Here is an 11,511-nt window from a genome sequence, read left to right as displayed (position 1 = left end):
ACTTGCCCTCCCCCCCCCCCCCCCCCCCTTTACTTTTTGGGTATTTGGGAATGTTAGAGCATTAGATGCATAGATACATAAATACATAGATACATTTGTATATGTGTATGCCTTCTTGGATGTAATCTTTAATAATATTGGTGATAGTATGATCTTCTGACCATGATATACAGTTTAAAACGTAAAATATAATAAAAAGGAGTTCTAAATCCCTTTGAGCCTAAACTCAAGCTTCACCTTGCTGGATAACTAAATTTATGATTGGGTCAATTTATGATTGTGGGGGAATATTTATTTTGTTGTATTATGGTGTGGCTGATTGAAGTTGATCTTGAAGCTGATTGTACTCAGATTTCTATCATTTTTTCAGTCATGAACCTGATTGTATTTTGTGCTCTACATTGTCCAGGTATCAATGGGCTATGGTACAATTACAGCTCATGCACTGATGAGTTTAGAAGCTCGTGGAACTCTCTTTGTGACTCCTGGGATGGAGGTTGTTAGTTTTGCTAATTTACTTTTGTTTGCCCCTGTGCTTTCTAACTTCCATTAGTTGTTACCTATATGGTACTTATATAGGTCTCCTGCTTTTATATTTTATTATAATCTATAACTACATTAACTTCCTCTGAATAAAATCAAGCACATTCTTGCCAGTGAACTCTAGCTGAAATGGTGCTTCCCTTGTAGAGCAAAGTGGAGGGTGAGATCATAGATTCAAGACCCACTTGGTGCATGTGTAACTTATTAATAATAAAAAAATTCATTCACATTCCTGTGGGGGGTTTCAATAAAATTAAGTCCTGAATTTCTATAAAATTTTCCATAACATTGCAGTATGTGCCTTGATTGACAGTACCATTGCACCTTTTAATTGCTATATGTGGGGTGGTCATGATCATGTATCTGAAATGCTGTTAGTTTTGCTGTTATTGCCATATTTTTTTACACCAGATACAAGGGGGACTCTTATTTGTCCCACAATGCCCACTTCATGTTTGAGAATGATGAAATAGCAATAGGAAGAGGCAAGGGCAGCATTATTGACTGACTGTTTACATAGCCAAGAAAATTATGACTGTCTGCTTGTTCTGCACTAATTGGCTCATAATGGATGGCCGGGGTTATTGGTCCTCTTGATCCTCTTGCCTTCCTCCAATAGGATGATATGGATGTTATTTGGCAATGACATTTTAGTAAAAGAGATTAAACAACTCAAGGAAGTTTGAAATCCACAGCTACCTTAATATGTAAACTTTCTTGCATATTAATTCCTGTTCTCTTGTATGAAGAAAAGCTGATTGTTTGACTCTTTGGTGTACAGACATATGATGGCATGATTGTTGGTGAACATTCACGGGATACTGATCTAGATGTAAGGAGGACTTATACCTTTCATTATCTCCATTTGTTAAGTACTAGTGACTTAACTTGCAATGATTGCTATTGTGCAGATCAATCCAAGTAGGGCTAAAGAACTTACTAATGTGCGTGCTGCTAGCAAGGATGAGAATGTGAAGCTATCACCACCTCGTCTTGTATGTATTTATTAGCCCTTGTGTTATGTGTTTCTATTTCCTCCAGTGGTTTGTGTGCTAATATATATGCCTAGAAATAAGAGCATGATTCACTAGTAGACTGAACCCATTTAGGGCCTTTCAGTCTTCATTTATGCCAAAATAATTGACTGGATATTCTTGATCATCCTTCATGAAAACTCTCATACAACATGAAGAGTGACTGTTTCGTATAATTTTTGGCAACTGTGTTGAATTAGTGAAGCTACCTTGTTATGAAGTTTTTAAGTTGATGTTGAAAGCAGTAAGAAACTTTTTATGGTCATGAGTGAAAAGCTTCTCCACCTTCATATTTGACATGTACGCAGTTGCTAACCTGAATGTATTTGGGTGCAGATGACTCTTGAAGAAGCCATTGGCTATGTAGCTTCTGATGAGCTTATTGAGGTAAGTAGCAATTGAATTATTTTATTTCTCTTTTTTCAATTAATAAACAAAACTACTTCAGTTCTCCTTTATCCGTTTTATACAAGAAATTAATTTTATTTCAGGCCTTTCCATTTCTTCATATATTTTTGTTGTTACTGTTATACCACAGATGTTAGTATCCTAGCTTTATTGCAGACCTCCCTAATTCTTTTTCTTTTTCAAATTTTACAACGAAAAATGTGTACTCTTGAAATGAGCCATGACTCAAATAACACAAGAAGTCTTGGGTTCACTGTAGGGAAAGGGTGTACGTTTTTGAGTTCTGGTGAATTTTGTTGCTGATGGTGGCTTTTTAATTTGTTTGGTCTTGTTATTCCTGGATTTTAATTAATTTTTTTGGGGACCAAATTACTGGCTATGGTGCTTTTCTGATATCATCTTATGTTTTATGTGAAGGTAACACCAAAGGCCATTCGGTTAAGGAAGAAATACCTGGATGTTAACAAGCGTAAAACCTTGAGTAAAAGGCCAAAGGAGTGAAGCATTTTTTCTTGATACAGTTTTGTAACCTTATTATTATGAGGTGAATGGTGCGACTGTGACCAGATTTAATGGATGCATGTGTAGCTTACCAATCAATAAGAAGAAAATAATAATAATAATAAATAAAAGAAAAGAAAAGTAGAGTAGTTTTTGTTTGTTTTCTAAAGATAATTTGATTTTGCCCATATTTAATGATTTTAATGCAAAGAAAAAAAAAAAAATAGTGCTATATTGCTAGCAACATTGACGTTAGTATGAAGTGAACTTGCTATTTCATTTTAGGACTTGGAAAACTGTAGGATAAATTGTCGGTCACTTGGAACCTTTAGCAGTGGAATAGCATTCATGTATCATATAATCGTACCGGATATTGTGGTTGTAGAACCAAGGTTATATGATATAGCTTATGAAATAGCTTAAGAAACTGCTGCAAGAATTTCTTAGATATCCTGGAGATTGTGATTGGATGAAATAATTTATATTCGAATACTCTAAAATGATGTGACTTATAACTTCATAATTCTAAAATATTCATTAATTTCATTCTTTAGGCATCTCATTTATTTAAGCTAATAAAAATTGCATTAACATTTTATTTATATATAAAAATAAAATAAAATAAAAAACACTAACAATTTATGTACTTTGACAGAGTATATATATATATATATATTTTCCAAAAAAAAAAAATCATTGATAAGAAAATCCAAAAAAAAAAAAATAAAATAAAATAAAAAACACTAACAATTTATGTACTTTGACAGAGTATATATATATATATATATTTTCCAAAAAAAAAAAATCATTGATAAGAAAATCCAAAAAAAAAAATGTAAATTAAGGCAATTGGAGAAAAAGAAACTAACACAGAACCCTTTTTTCTCTAGACTTACTACAGGATTTGTTGGAGTGAAAATAGAGAGTTAAAATTAGAGAAATAAGAAAGTAGAGAAAAATGTCATTTTTTATTATTTGATTGAAGTAAAAATAAGAGGAAAGAAAATGATATGAATCAAAGTTTCCACTTGAGTCCGTCGTTTATTTTCCTTTCAAATTGAATTTCCTTTCAAATTGGATAGAAAAGAGGAAGGACAATGGCATAGTAAAAAAGTTTTCCCTTTCACTTTTAATAATAAGGGCTACTTTTCTATCCAATTCGAAAGGAAAATAAGTCCAAATATATATTTTAATGCTTTTTTTACTCAAATACAAAAACACAAAAAGAAATAAATGATTTTAAAGAATATATAAAAAAAAAGTTGATAAATAAATGAATATAAAAAAAAGTTAGTTGACCTTTTATTTTCACTACACTATTACTTTACGTCATTAGACCAATCCTGGAGGTCATAATAAATTTAAATTGGGTTTAAGTGTCTGAACGGTACAATCGCAGTGTCCAGATCCCATGAAAACAAACCACCATTCTCAACATCTCTCCTTTTCTCTCTCTGTTGGTGTCAGTGTGTGTTCGAAATGGAATCAGCATCAGCAGCAACAGCATTAGAAGGAGGTGGAGGTGGAGGTGGAGGAGGTAATACGCTATCAGAAATATACCAGAATGCGAAGAAGCTACAATTGAGAAGTCGAGACGCGCTGGAGCGAGTGGAGCGTGTGGAGTACTCGAGCGGTGGCAATTTGGAGTCACAAACCCCAGAACTGTCTGCATCCATCAAAACAGACCTCACCCAAATCCAATCCCTCTGCGTCCAGATGGACCGCCTCTGCCGCTCTCTCCCCTCCAAGTCCCACCGCGATCTCTGGAAACGGTACTGTACTCTCTTCTCTCCTTCGCTTCCCTTTAACTTAAAAAATATTAATTAACAACACTTTCAATTTAGGTTATAGAGTTGTGAACTGCGTGGGTTTTAGAAATTTGATTGTTCTATCAACAAGAAAGAGAAAAAATAAATGACATTTCAACCTTAATGTGGGACTCACCTTTGGCTTTTTACTTGGGAGTTTAAATTCTATAGATATTTCTATTCTTTTTTTAGATGAAGTTATTGAGCACAACTTATTAGATATGAGTTGTTGGATGAAGACTTGGAAAAGAAGGGGGTGTATTATTTGAACATAGTCCTTTGGTAAGGGCACAGAAATGGAGATGACTTGTCTTGATAGCCTATCTTTAATTTAATCTCAAATACTTCATCTGTCCTACTTTTTTTTGTCCTTTATTCTATTTTGAGATGTCCCAAAATATTGTTCTGTTTCTAAAAAAAAAGTTATTAATTTACTAATGTTCCTATTTTACCTCTATTAATTTACTAATTCAATTTTTTGATAAATTTTTTTAAGAGTAGTTTTGAAAACTTATACATTTTTAAAAGATAGACAAGACAATAAATGATGTTCCTTTAAAAAGTTTGACTTTTCAAATAAAATAAAAAAGTAGGACGAAAGGAGCATAAGAAATCAAAATTGATGCTCTTTAAAGATCATTTACTCAAATCTCAAGTACGTTCCTTCTTCTTTCTTCAGGCCATTTTTTTTTTAATCTTGCTAACGAGTGTTCTAAGGCAATTGTTAATAAAGCAATTATGAAAATTTTGACACTATTTTTATGAGAAAAGTAAAAATCATCAAAAAAATTAATTAATTTTTTTTTTACATATAAAAAATTTATGCTAAACTAATGTCCTTAGAGCATTCATTAACGTTTCCTTACTTTATATTTAGACAATGATTTGCCTCCACCTCCACCTTTTCTTTTGTTTTGCATGACCAACTTGTTAATCTCCTAAAATTAAGAATCCTATATTTAGACAATGCAATCCACGATTTATGACTATCTTTGTTGGGAGATAGTATATCATATTTCGGGTATATATGTCATTTCTCTCACAACTGCTGAGTCCCACACAGTTATAAGACCCAACTGTTGTGAGAGAGATGGCATATACACCTGAAACATAATATAATTTTCCTTTGCTGGTGATATATCTCCATCTTTCATTTTCAATGGGTATAGTTATTAATAATACAGAGACTTCTATTCAAGACAGAACAACATCAATAATTAATAAGATCTCCGTTCATAAAAACTTAAAAGGATTCACACTTCTTTGGTCCTGTAGCGTCCGTTTGGGGATACTTCAATTTCTAATAGCTTTTTTTGAGAAAGGTAATTTCTAATAACTTATTCGCTAATATAAATAAAAAATTTATAATTTTGTTATGTCCATCATATTAATTGTCAGATATAACAAAAAAGTTAGAAGCTAATTTATTTTTTTTTAAATATCATTTTGTTATTATTTTTTAAACTTAAGACAAAAAAAAAAAAAAAAAAAAAAAAAAAAAAAAAAAAACTCTTTAATAAAGGTGCATCTTTTTGTAAGAAATTAAATTTATTTTCCCATTTTTGATATGATAATGACTTCAATTTTCTTTTTTGTTTTCCAAAAAATTCTCTCAATCATAGAATTCTATATCAATAAGCCTAGAGGACACCAAAATTGACAATAAATTTCACAACTATCTGAGGTGGCAAGTTGCTAATAGTGGATAATAAAGTAGTATTAGAAAGGGACCTATATAAAAATCAATAACAACTTACCAATTAAGCAGGTATGAAATTTGTTTTGAAAATGGTTGTGTCTATAGCATTATTCATTTCATATGTTATTTCTTGACATAAGAGAATGACCTAAGGAAGGAGGAACATCGCAGATCATCGATTTAAGAAAAAAAAATTATACATGGATTTGTGGTCATATACAAATGGGCTAATTAACTTGAGTATTTTAGCTACATATGTAACGTTGAAATTACAATGAGTGTGCAAAACAATGCTCTGATACTTTTTTGAAAAAAGTTTTTACATGAAATATGATTTTATGGCAAGTGTATGTGAGAGGTTGTGTAAAATTAAGTTCAGTGAAATTTTGTCATCAATAGATTTGATAGAATTTCAATCTATAATGTTTGTTCTATGATAATTACTCTTTATCTTTAAGTTAAAACACCAATCAATTTTTGGTGTAAACAATATTTAAATCTCAGATCTTTTATTTAACAATAAGAGACTATACTAATTAAACTAACTGAAACCTACAATTTCAGTAAAAAATTTAGCAATATAACATTATTGTTTCAAATATAATATAGAAAAAAGAGGTATATATATATATATATATATCATTTTTCTAATAGATTTGATAAGATTCGAAATCTTTGGATGGCATGTTATGATAATTGTTTTTTACGCCATAATATCAATTGGTTTCTTTTTAGTGTAGGCAAGATTTAATCATAGTTTTTTATTTGGCAAGAAAAGATTTTATCATTTAAACTAATTGACAAGGTACCACTAAACCTTTTTTTTTTCTTCTTTTTTTTTTTTTTTTTTTTTTTTTTTTTTTTTTGAGAAAACAAGGTACCACTAATCAAAATACCCAAATCTTGATACATAGAGCACTCATACAAGTTCTTATTGTTATGTATATAGATTTTTGGCTTTTGGACTTTGTGTAAAATAGTTTTGCAATTTTACTTCTTACTCTTTTCTGTATTTCATTTCTTTCTAAGTCCTTTTCTTCTCATAAGCACTTACAAATTCTTTATTCACAAGGCCAAGACTTGAAGGCTTCCATTTATTGAACATTGGACAATGTAAACTTAGGAATTAATGTGTTATTTAACATTTATTTTTGAGTTTTTTGTTCATTTATTGTATAGAAAAAAATATATATGATCAAGTTATTTTTTTTTAATTTTAATATTTTTTTGGTTAGTGAAAAAAAATATGAGTCATACCAAGTAGATTCAAATGCACCAATCACAAGTGAATACTGTAAAATTATCTCCAATAGGAGACTTAATGTGGCCCATATACATTTTTATTTTAGTATTTAATTATTATTTATTTGGATTTATTATTTATTTGATGATAAGAGTGATAGATAAAGATCCATCCTATTAGGAGTCTTTTGTGAAAAAACACTTATATTTGGTGAATAGACGTACTCTTTAATGGGAAGAGTATAAATAAAAATACTAATGTTAAATTGAAAGAATCCCTAGTTAAAAAGCCCATGTTCTCCATCAAAAACCATTTCTAAGGAGAAGGTCATAGACTAGAAGAATCTCTTGTAATTCCTTGCTTTACATATCATTTGAATAACAATGGCTGGAAGTATGTTTCATTTTCTTCTACTGATTTAGATTTTGTTTTTTGTTTTTTACATGTGATTTTAGAGCCTCCTTAATGCTGTCTTGTTTAGTGATTTTCATTTGAGAAATTATTTGACATGATTCTAGGATATTTATTTAATTTACTGTTGTGATTAATTTTGGTCAATGATGGTTTTGCAAATCCATGTTTTGTTCATAAATATTGTGGGTTGCTTTAACTGTGCATTTTTGGGTTTTTACGGTCATGATAGTTTTACTGGTTTGATTTGTTTGCCCATTTGGTTATTCTTTCGGTAAATCAATATTGTAATTCATGGTGTTTGTATTGTGCATACGTTGTGGGTCTGTTTACAAGTGAAGAATGCATAGGTTGTTTACAATGGTATTACTTCACTGTCAATATAAAAAAAATAATGAGAAATGATATGTATACAACATTTTCATAACAAATTATAAGCAGCGGACTATTAAGGGATGGTATTCCTAATGGTACTTCATTAGGAATCTCATCTCAAAAAAATAAAAAATTTCATTAGAAGTAAAGGCATCTAAGAATAAAAGCATCTAAGTGGCAATTAATTCTTGAAGGTAATGACTTGGTTCCATAGGGAGGGTTTTTTTTTTTTTTTTTTTTTTGGTGATTTATTGGAATAAGATGGTAAATTAGGCATTAAGATGAGACTTTTACTAGGCCCCTAGGTTTGGAAATTTTTGTGATTTATTTTCTTCCACTGCTTTAGATTTATTTTATTTTTTACAAATACTTAAACATGTTGTGAATTTGGATGTACCTAGAGTTTTCCTTCACTTTTACTATTGGGTTGTTATTGTGTAATCCCGGACTATACTCCCAGAGGGATGGGTCCCACCCACCATGGGGCTCACCCCTCTATAAGAGAGGGGAGCACTAGGCTCTACTTGTATGTGAGGGTGGTCTTAGGAACACCTTCACTTGTCAAAAAAAGAAAAAAAATTGTACATGCAAAAAAAATTTATATAAATAATTATTTTAAATTCATATTTTTTGTGACTACCCTGACTTGAAAAAATGTATATATATATATATATAGTATACTAAATTAACCTATTTTGATCACTCTAATAAAAATGTTGAACACTTTTACTCAAGAATCATAAGAATTTGAGTTCAATAAATATAAGAGTAATGTTATATCCACAACATTTTTACAATAATTTCACAATAAATCTTATGTGGTAAATTGTTACTAATTCTAATTCAAGTTCAATATTGATATGTTTTACCCATCAATAACAAACTAACAACTTGTTGCATAAGATTTGTTATGAAATTATTATGGTCACTTTATTATCTCATATCAACATTTTCAATTTGCATTTTATCTTTTATTACTGTAATTTTTTTTCTTATTCTCTTTGCTAGTACAAAAACATTGTAATATTTCATGTTTTTTTTTTTTTGGTAACGTTGATATATTCAAATTGGTTATTTATTAAATTTTATATAATTTAAGTTTTTTAGTTACCACTCTAAAGACAATTCCTAGAGCCGCAAGTAGAGGGGAGTATAGACAGGGATTATACAATAATTTTCCTTCACTGCCTACTTAAACAATTCTATCCAGGTAGAGCTTAGCTCACCAGCTTTCTTCGCAAGAGGAAAAATAAAATAAAATAAAATAAAAAGAAATGATGAAGAATAGTTGAATAGGACCTTGAGGTTATTAGGATCCAGATCCTCTCCATTTCTAATAAACTGGAGAGTGTCCAGTTAAGGGTTGAGATTGATTTAAAATAAATCAACGACCTAAAATCTGCCACGTCATTTAAAAGCACTAACAAGAGACTTAACTAAGTAAAAGGCTAAATTAACGTTAAGATTTTCTTCTCTAACTCTCTATCTCTATCCCTCTCCTCTCCGTTTCTCTCTCTCTCCCATCAAACCCAGCGATGGTCATTGGTCAAGCTTCTCCAATTCTCCTTCCCCACACATAGTTGTGCATCAACTGTATTTCAGCCATCAATCTCTGTTTCTAAAGGAAATTTTGATATCAAATTTATTTATTTTTTTTCCTTTTCTTTTCTTGTTGTCTTTTTTGTGTTTTTGGGAATGAGATTTAGATTTGCTTTTGGGCTCTGCCAAATCTCTGGTTTTATTGATTATTTTACAATTTTGGCTTGTTGGGGTTTTCAGTTTCTTTGCAATGGTGATTGTGGGGTTGTGAAATTTGGTGATTATATATATATTTTTTAATAAAGTTTCCATCTTTATTTTATGATATTTTTACTGGGTTTTCAATGCAATACAAATTCCGTGATTGTTTGTAATGTCAAACAATTTCTATGATTCGAGCTTTTGGCAGTTGTCCTGATTTGAAGTAATCATTGCAAATTCTTTTCCATGTGCCTAATGATATTTGCAAGCTTTTGAATTTATGAGATTTTTTTGGGGGCTAATTATGCCTAAAATCTTGAACTTCTGAATGAAATAATGGGCCTTTTTATTTTGGGGATTTTTCTTTTGGTAATTTTAGTACTCATGGACCTGTTCTTTATCTTTCTGGAATAATTTTTGAAGTATTGAATTTTGAGCAAATTTGTGTTCATCGACAGATGATTGGGATTCGAGCGGGGTTGCCAAAAGTGAAAGAAAATAAGACCCAAGGGAGAAAAGAGAGACACTGAGATGAGAGAGACTCATACACCTACTACAGTTACCACAGATCTAAAGCAAAGGAAAGGAAAATTTTTCAATCAAAGAAAGGTATAATCTTTAGTGCTATAAATGAAAGAAAATGATGCTCTTTGACAAAGAAGACAAGAAAAGAAAGAGCAAATCCACATATCAGATATTAAAATTTGAGCTATGATTTGTTTTTGGGTGGGGTTTAGAAAGCTATATCAAATCTTCAGGGTGATTCCGGTCATAAGAACTATCAGTCGCGGTGCTGTGCGTGCAAGGAGAAGTCGGCCATGGCTAGGCTTTGTTGAGAGTGAGAAAGAAGCTGAGATAAGATGAGAGAGCCCCAAAGAGTCAAATGAAAGAATGCATTTGTTTTCCTTGGCTCCGTTAAGTCTCTTTTTTTTTTTTTTTTTTTTTTTGGATAGGTGCTCCGTTAAGTCTCCTTGAAATGTGAAATGTTAGGTTAATATCTTTTAAATGATGTGGCATATTTCAGGCCATAGATTGATTTTAGTTAAATCTCAGCCTTTAACTGGATACTCTCCATTTCTCTTTGAAATGGAGAGGATCCAAATCCGAGGTTATTAACAGCCCTTCACCAGCGAGCATTTATTACTTATTACTTATTGCAAATTACAGCCCACACCTTAAGTCTAAAATGAATTAAATCACGGACTCTACCTACAACCCGCTAAAATTGCTTATTTATTCTCATGCATATGCTTCCCCTTTCTCTGCCCATTCTTGGCTTTGCCTTTAATTTCCCAACTGACTGAAAAACTTTATATAAAGATCTCTCTCTCTGTCTCTCATATATAATCATACATTGTTTAGAGGTCCTTGTTTGTGAGCTTCTTTGCGTTATTCAAGGAAATGAGCATCTTCTCATTGATTACAGGGAGGCCAGGCCCAAGTGGGTTTGGCTCAGCTTCGACTGCTGAACAAGTTACTGAAGGGATTGATGCCAGTAATCTCACTGCTATTGTTACTGGTCAGCTTTGAATTCCCCTTTCATTTAGTCAATTATTGTTTCGTTTTACTTGTTTTTGATTGATAGTCTGTCGTGGTGTTCATGCTCTTGTTTAATATCTATGAAATATGGGGATAAAGAAAAGGTGAGAGAGATCATGAGAAAAAGAAAGTGAAATCAATATATAATTGCGGGATTCTTATTTTGATGATTTCATAATTGGGTCTTGGAAGGTAGGATTTAAATCCTAG

General features: G+C 31.2%; 2 protein-coding genes across 2 annotated transcripts in view; both read left to right on the top strand.

The window, feature by feature from the left end:
• Positions 1 to 2,622, top strand: part of LOC112017259 (uncharacterized) — a 10,581-nt gene extending 7,959 nt beyond the window's left edge. Inside the window, exons 7-11 of the mRNA XM_065775457.1 lie at positions 410 to 496; positions 1,325 to 1,375; positions 1,455 to 1,538; positions 1,914 to 1,964; positions 2,403 to 2,622. Coding sequence (XP_065631529.1) covers positions 410 to 496; positions 1,325 to 1,375; positions 1,455 to 1,538; positions 1,914 to 1,964; positions 2,403 to 2,486 — 357 coding nt within the window. The 3' untranslated portion in view covers positions 2,487 to 2,622. The remainder of the gene's footprint in view (positions 1 to 409; positions 497 to 1,324; positions 1,376 to 1,454; positions 1,539 to 1,913; positions 1,965 to 2,402) is intronic.
• Positions 2,623 to 3,885: 1,263 nt separating this feature from the next.
• On the top strand, positions 3,886 to 4,258 carry LOC111989508 (membrin-11; the record flags this gene model as incomplete). The annotated part of the gene is given in 1 exon segment (XM_065775445.1): positions 3,886 to 4,258. A coding segment is annotated over 1 exon segment (293 nt), but the record flags the coding sequence as incomplete, so codon positions are not given.
• Between the last annotated feature and the right edge of the window lie 7,253 nt (positions 4,259 to 11,511).

Source organism: Quercus suber, unplaced genomic scaffold (assembly GCF_002906115.3).
Source record: "Quercus suber isolate HL8 unplaced genomic scaffold, Cork oak 2.0 scaffold_112, whole genome shotgun sequence".
NCBI lineage: Eukaryota > Viridiplantae > Streptophyta > Magnoliopsida > Fagales > Fagaceae > Quercus > Quercus suber.
The sequence above is the reverse complement of the archived record's forward strand: the minus strand, read 5'-3'. Positions and strand labels throughout refer to the sequence as shown.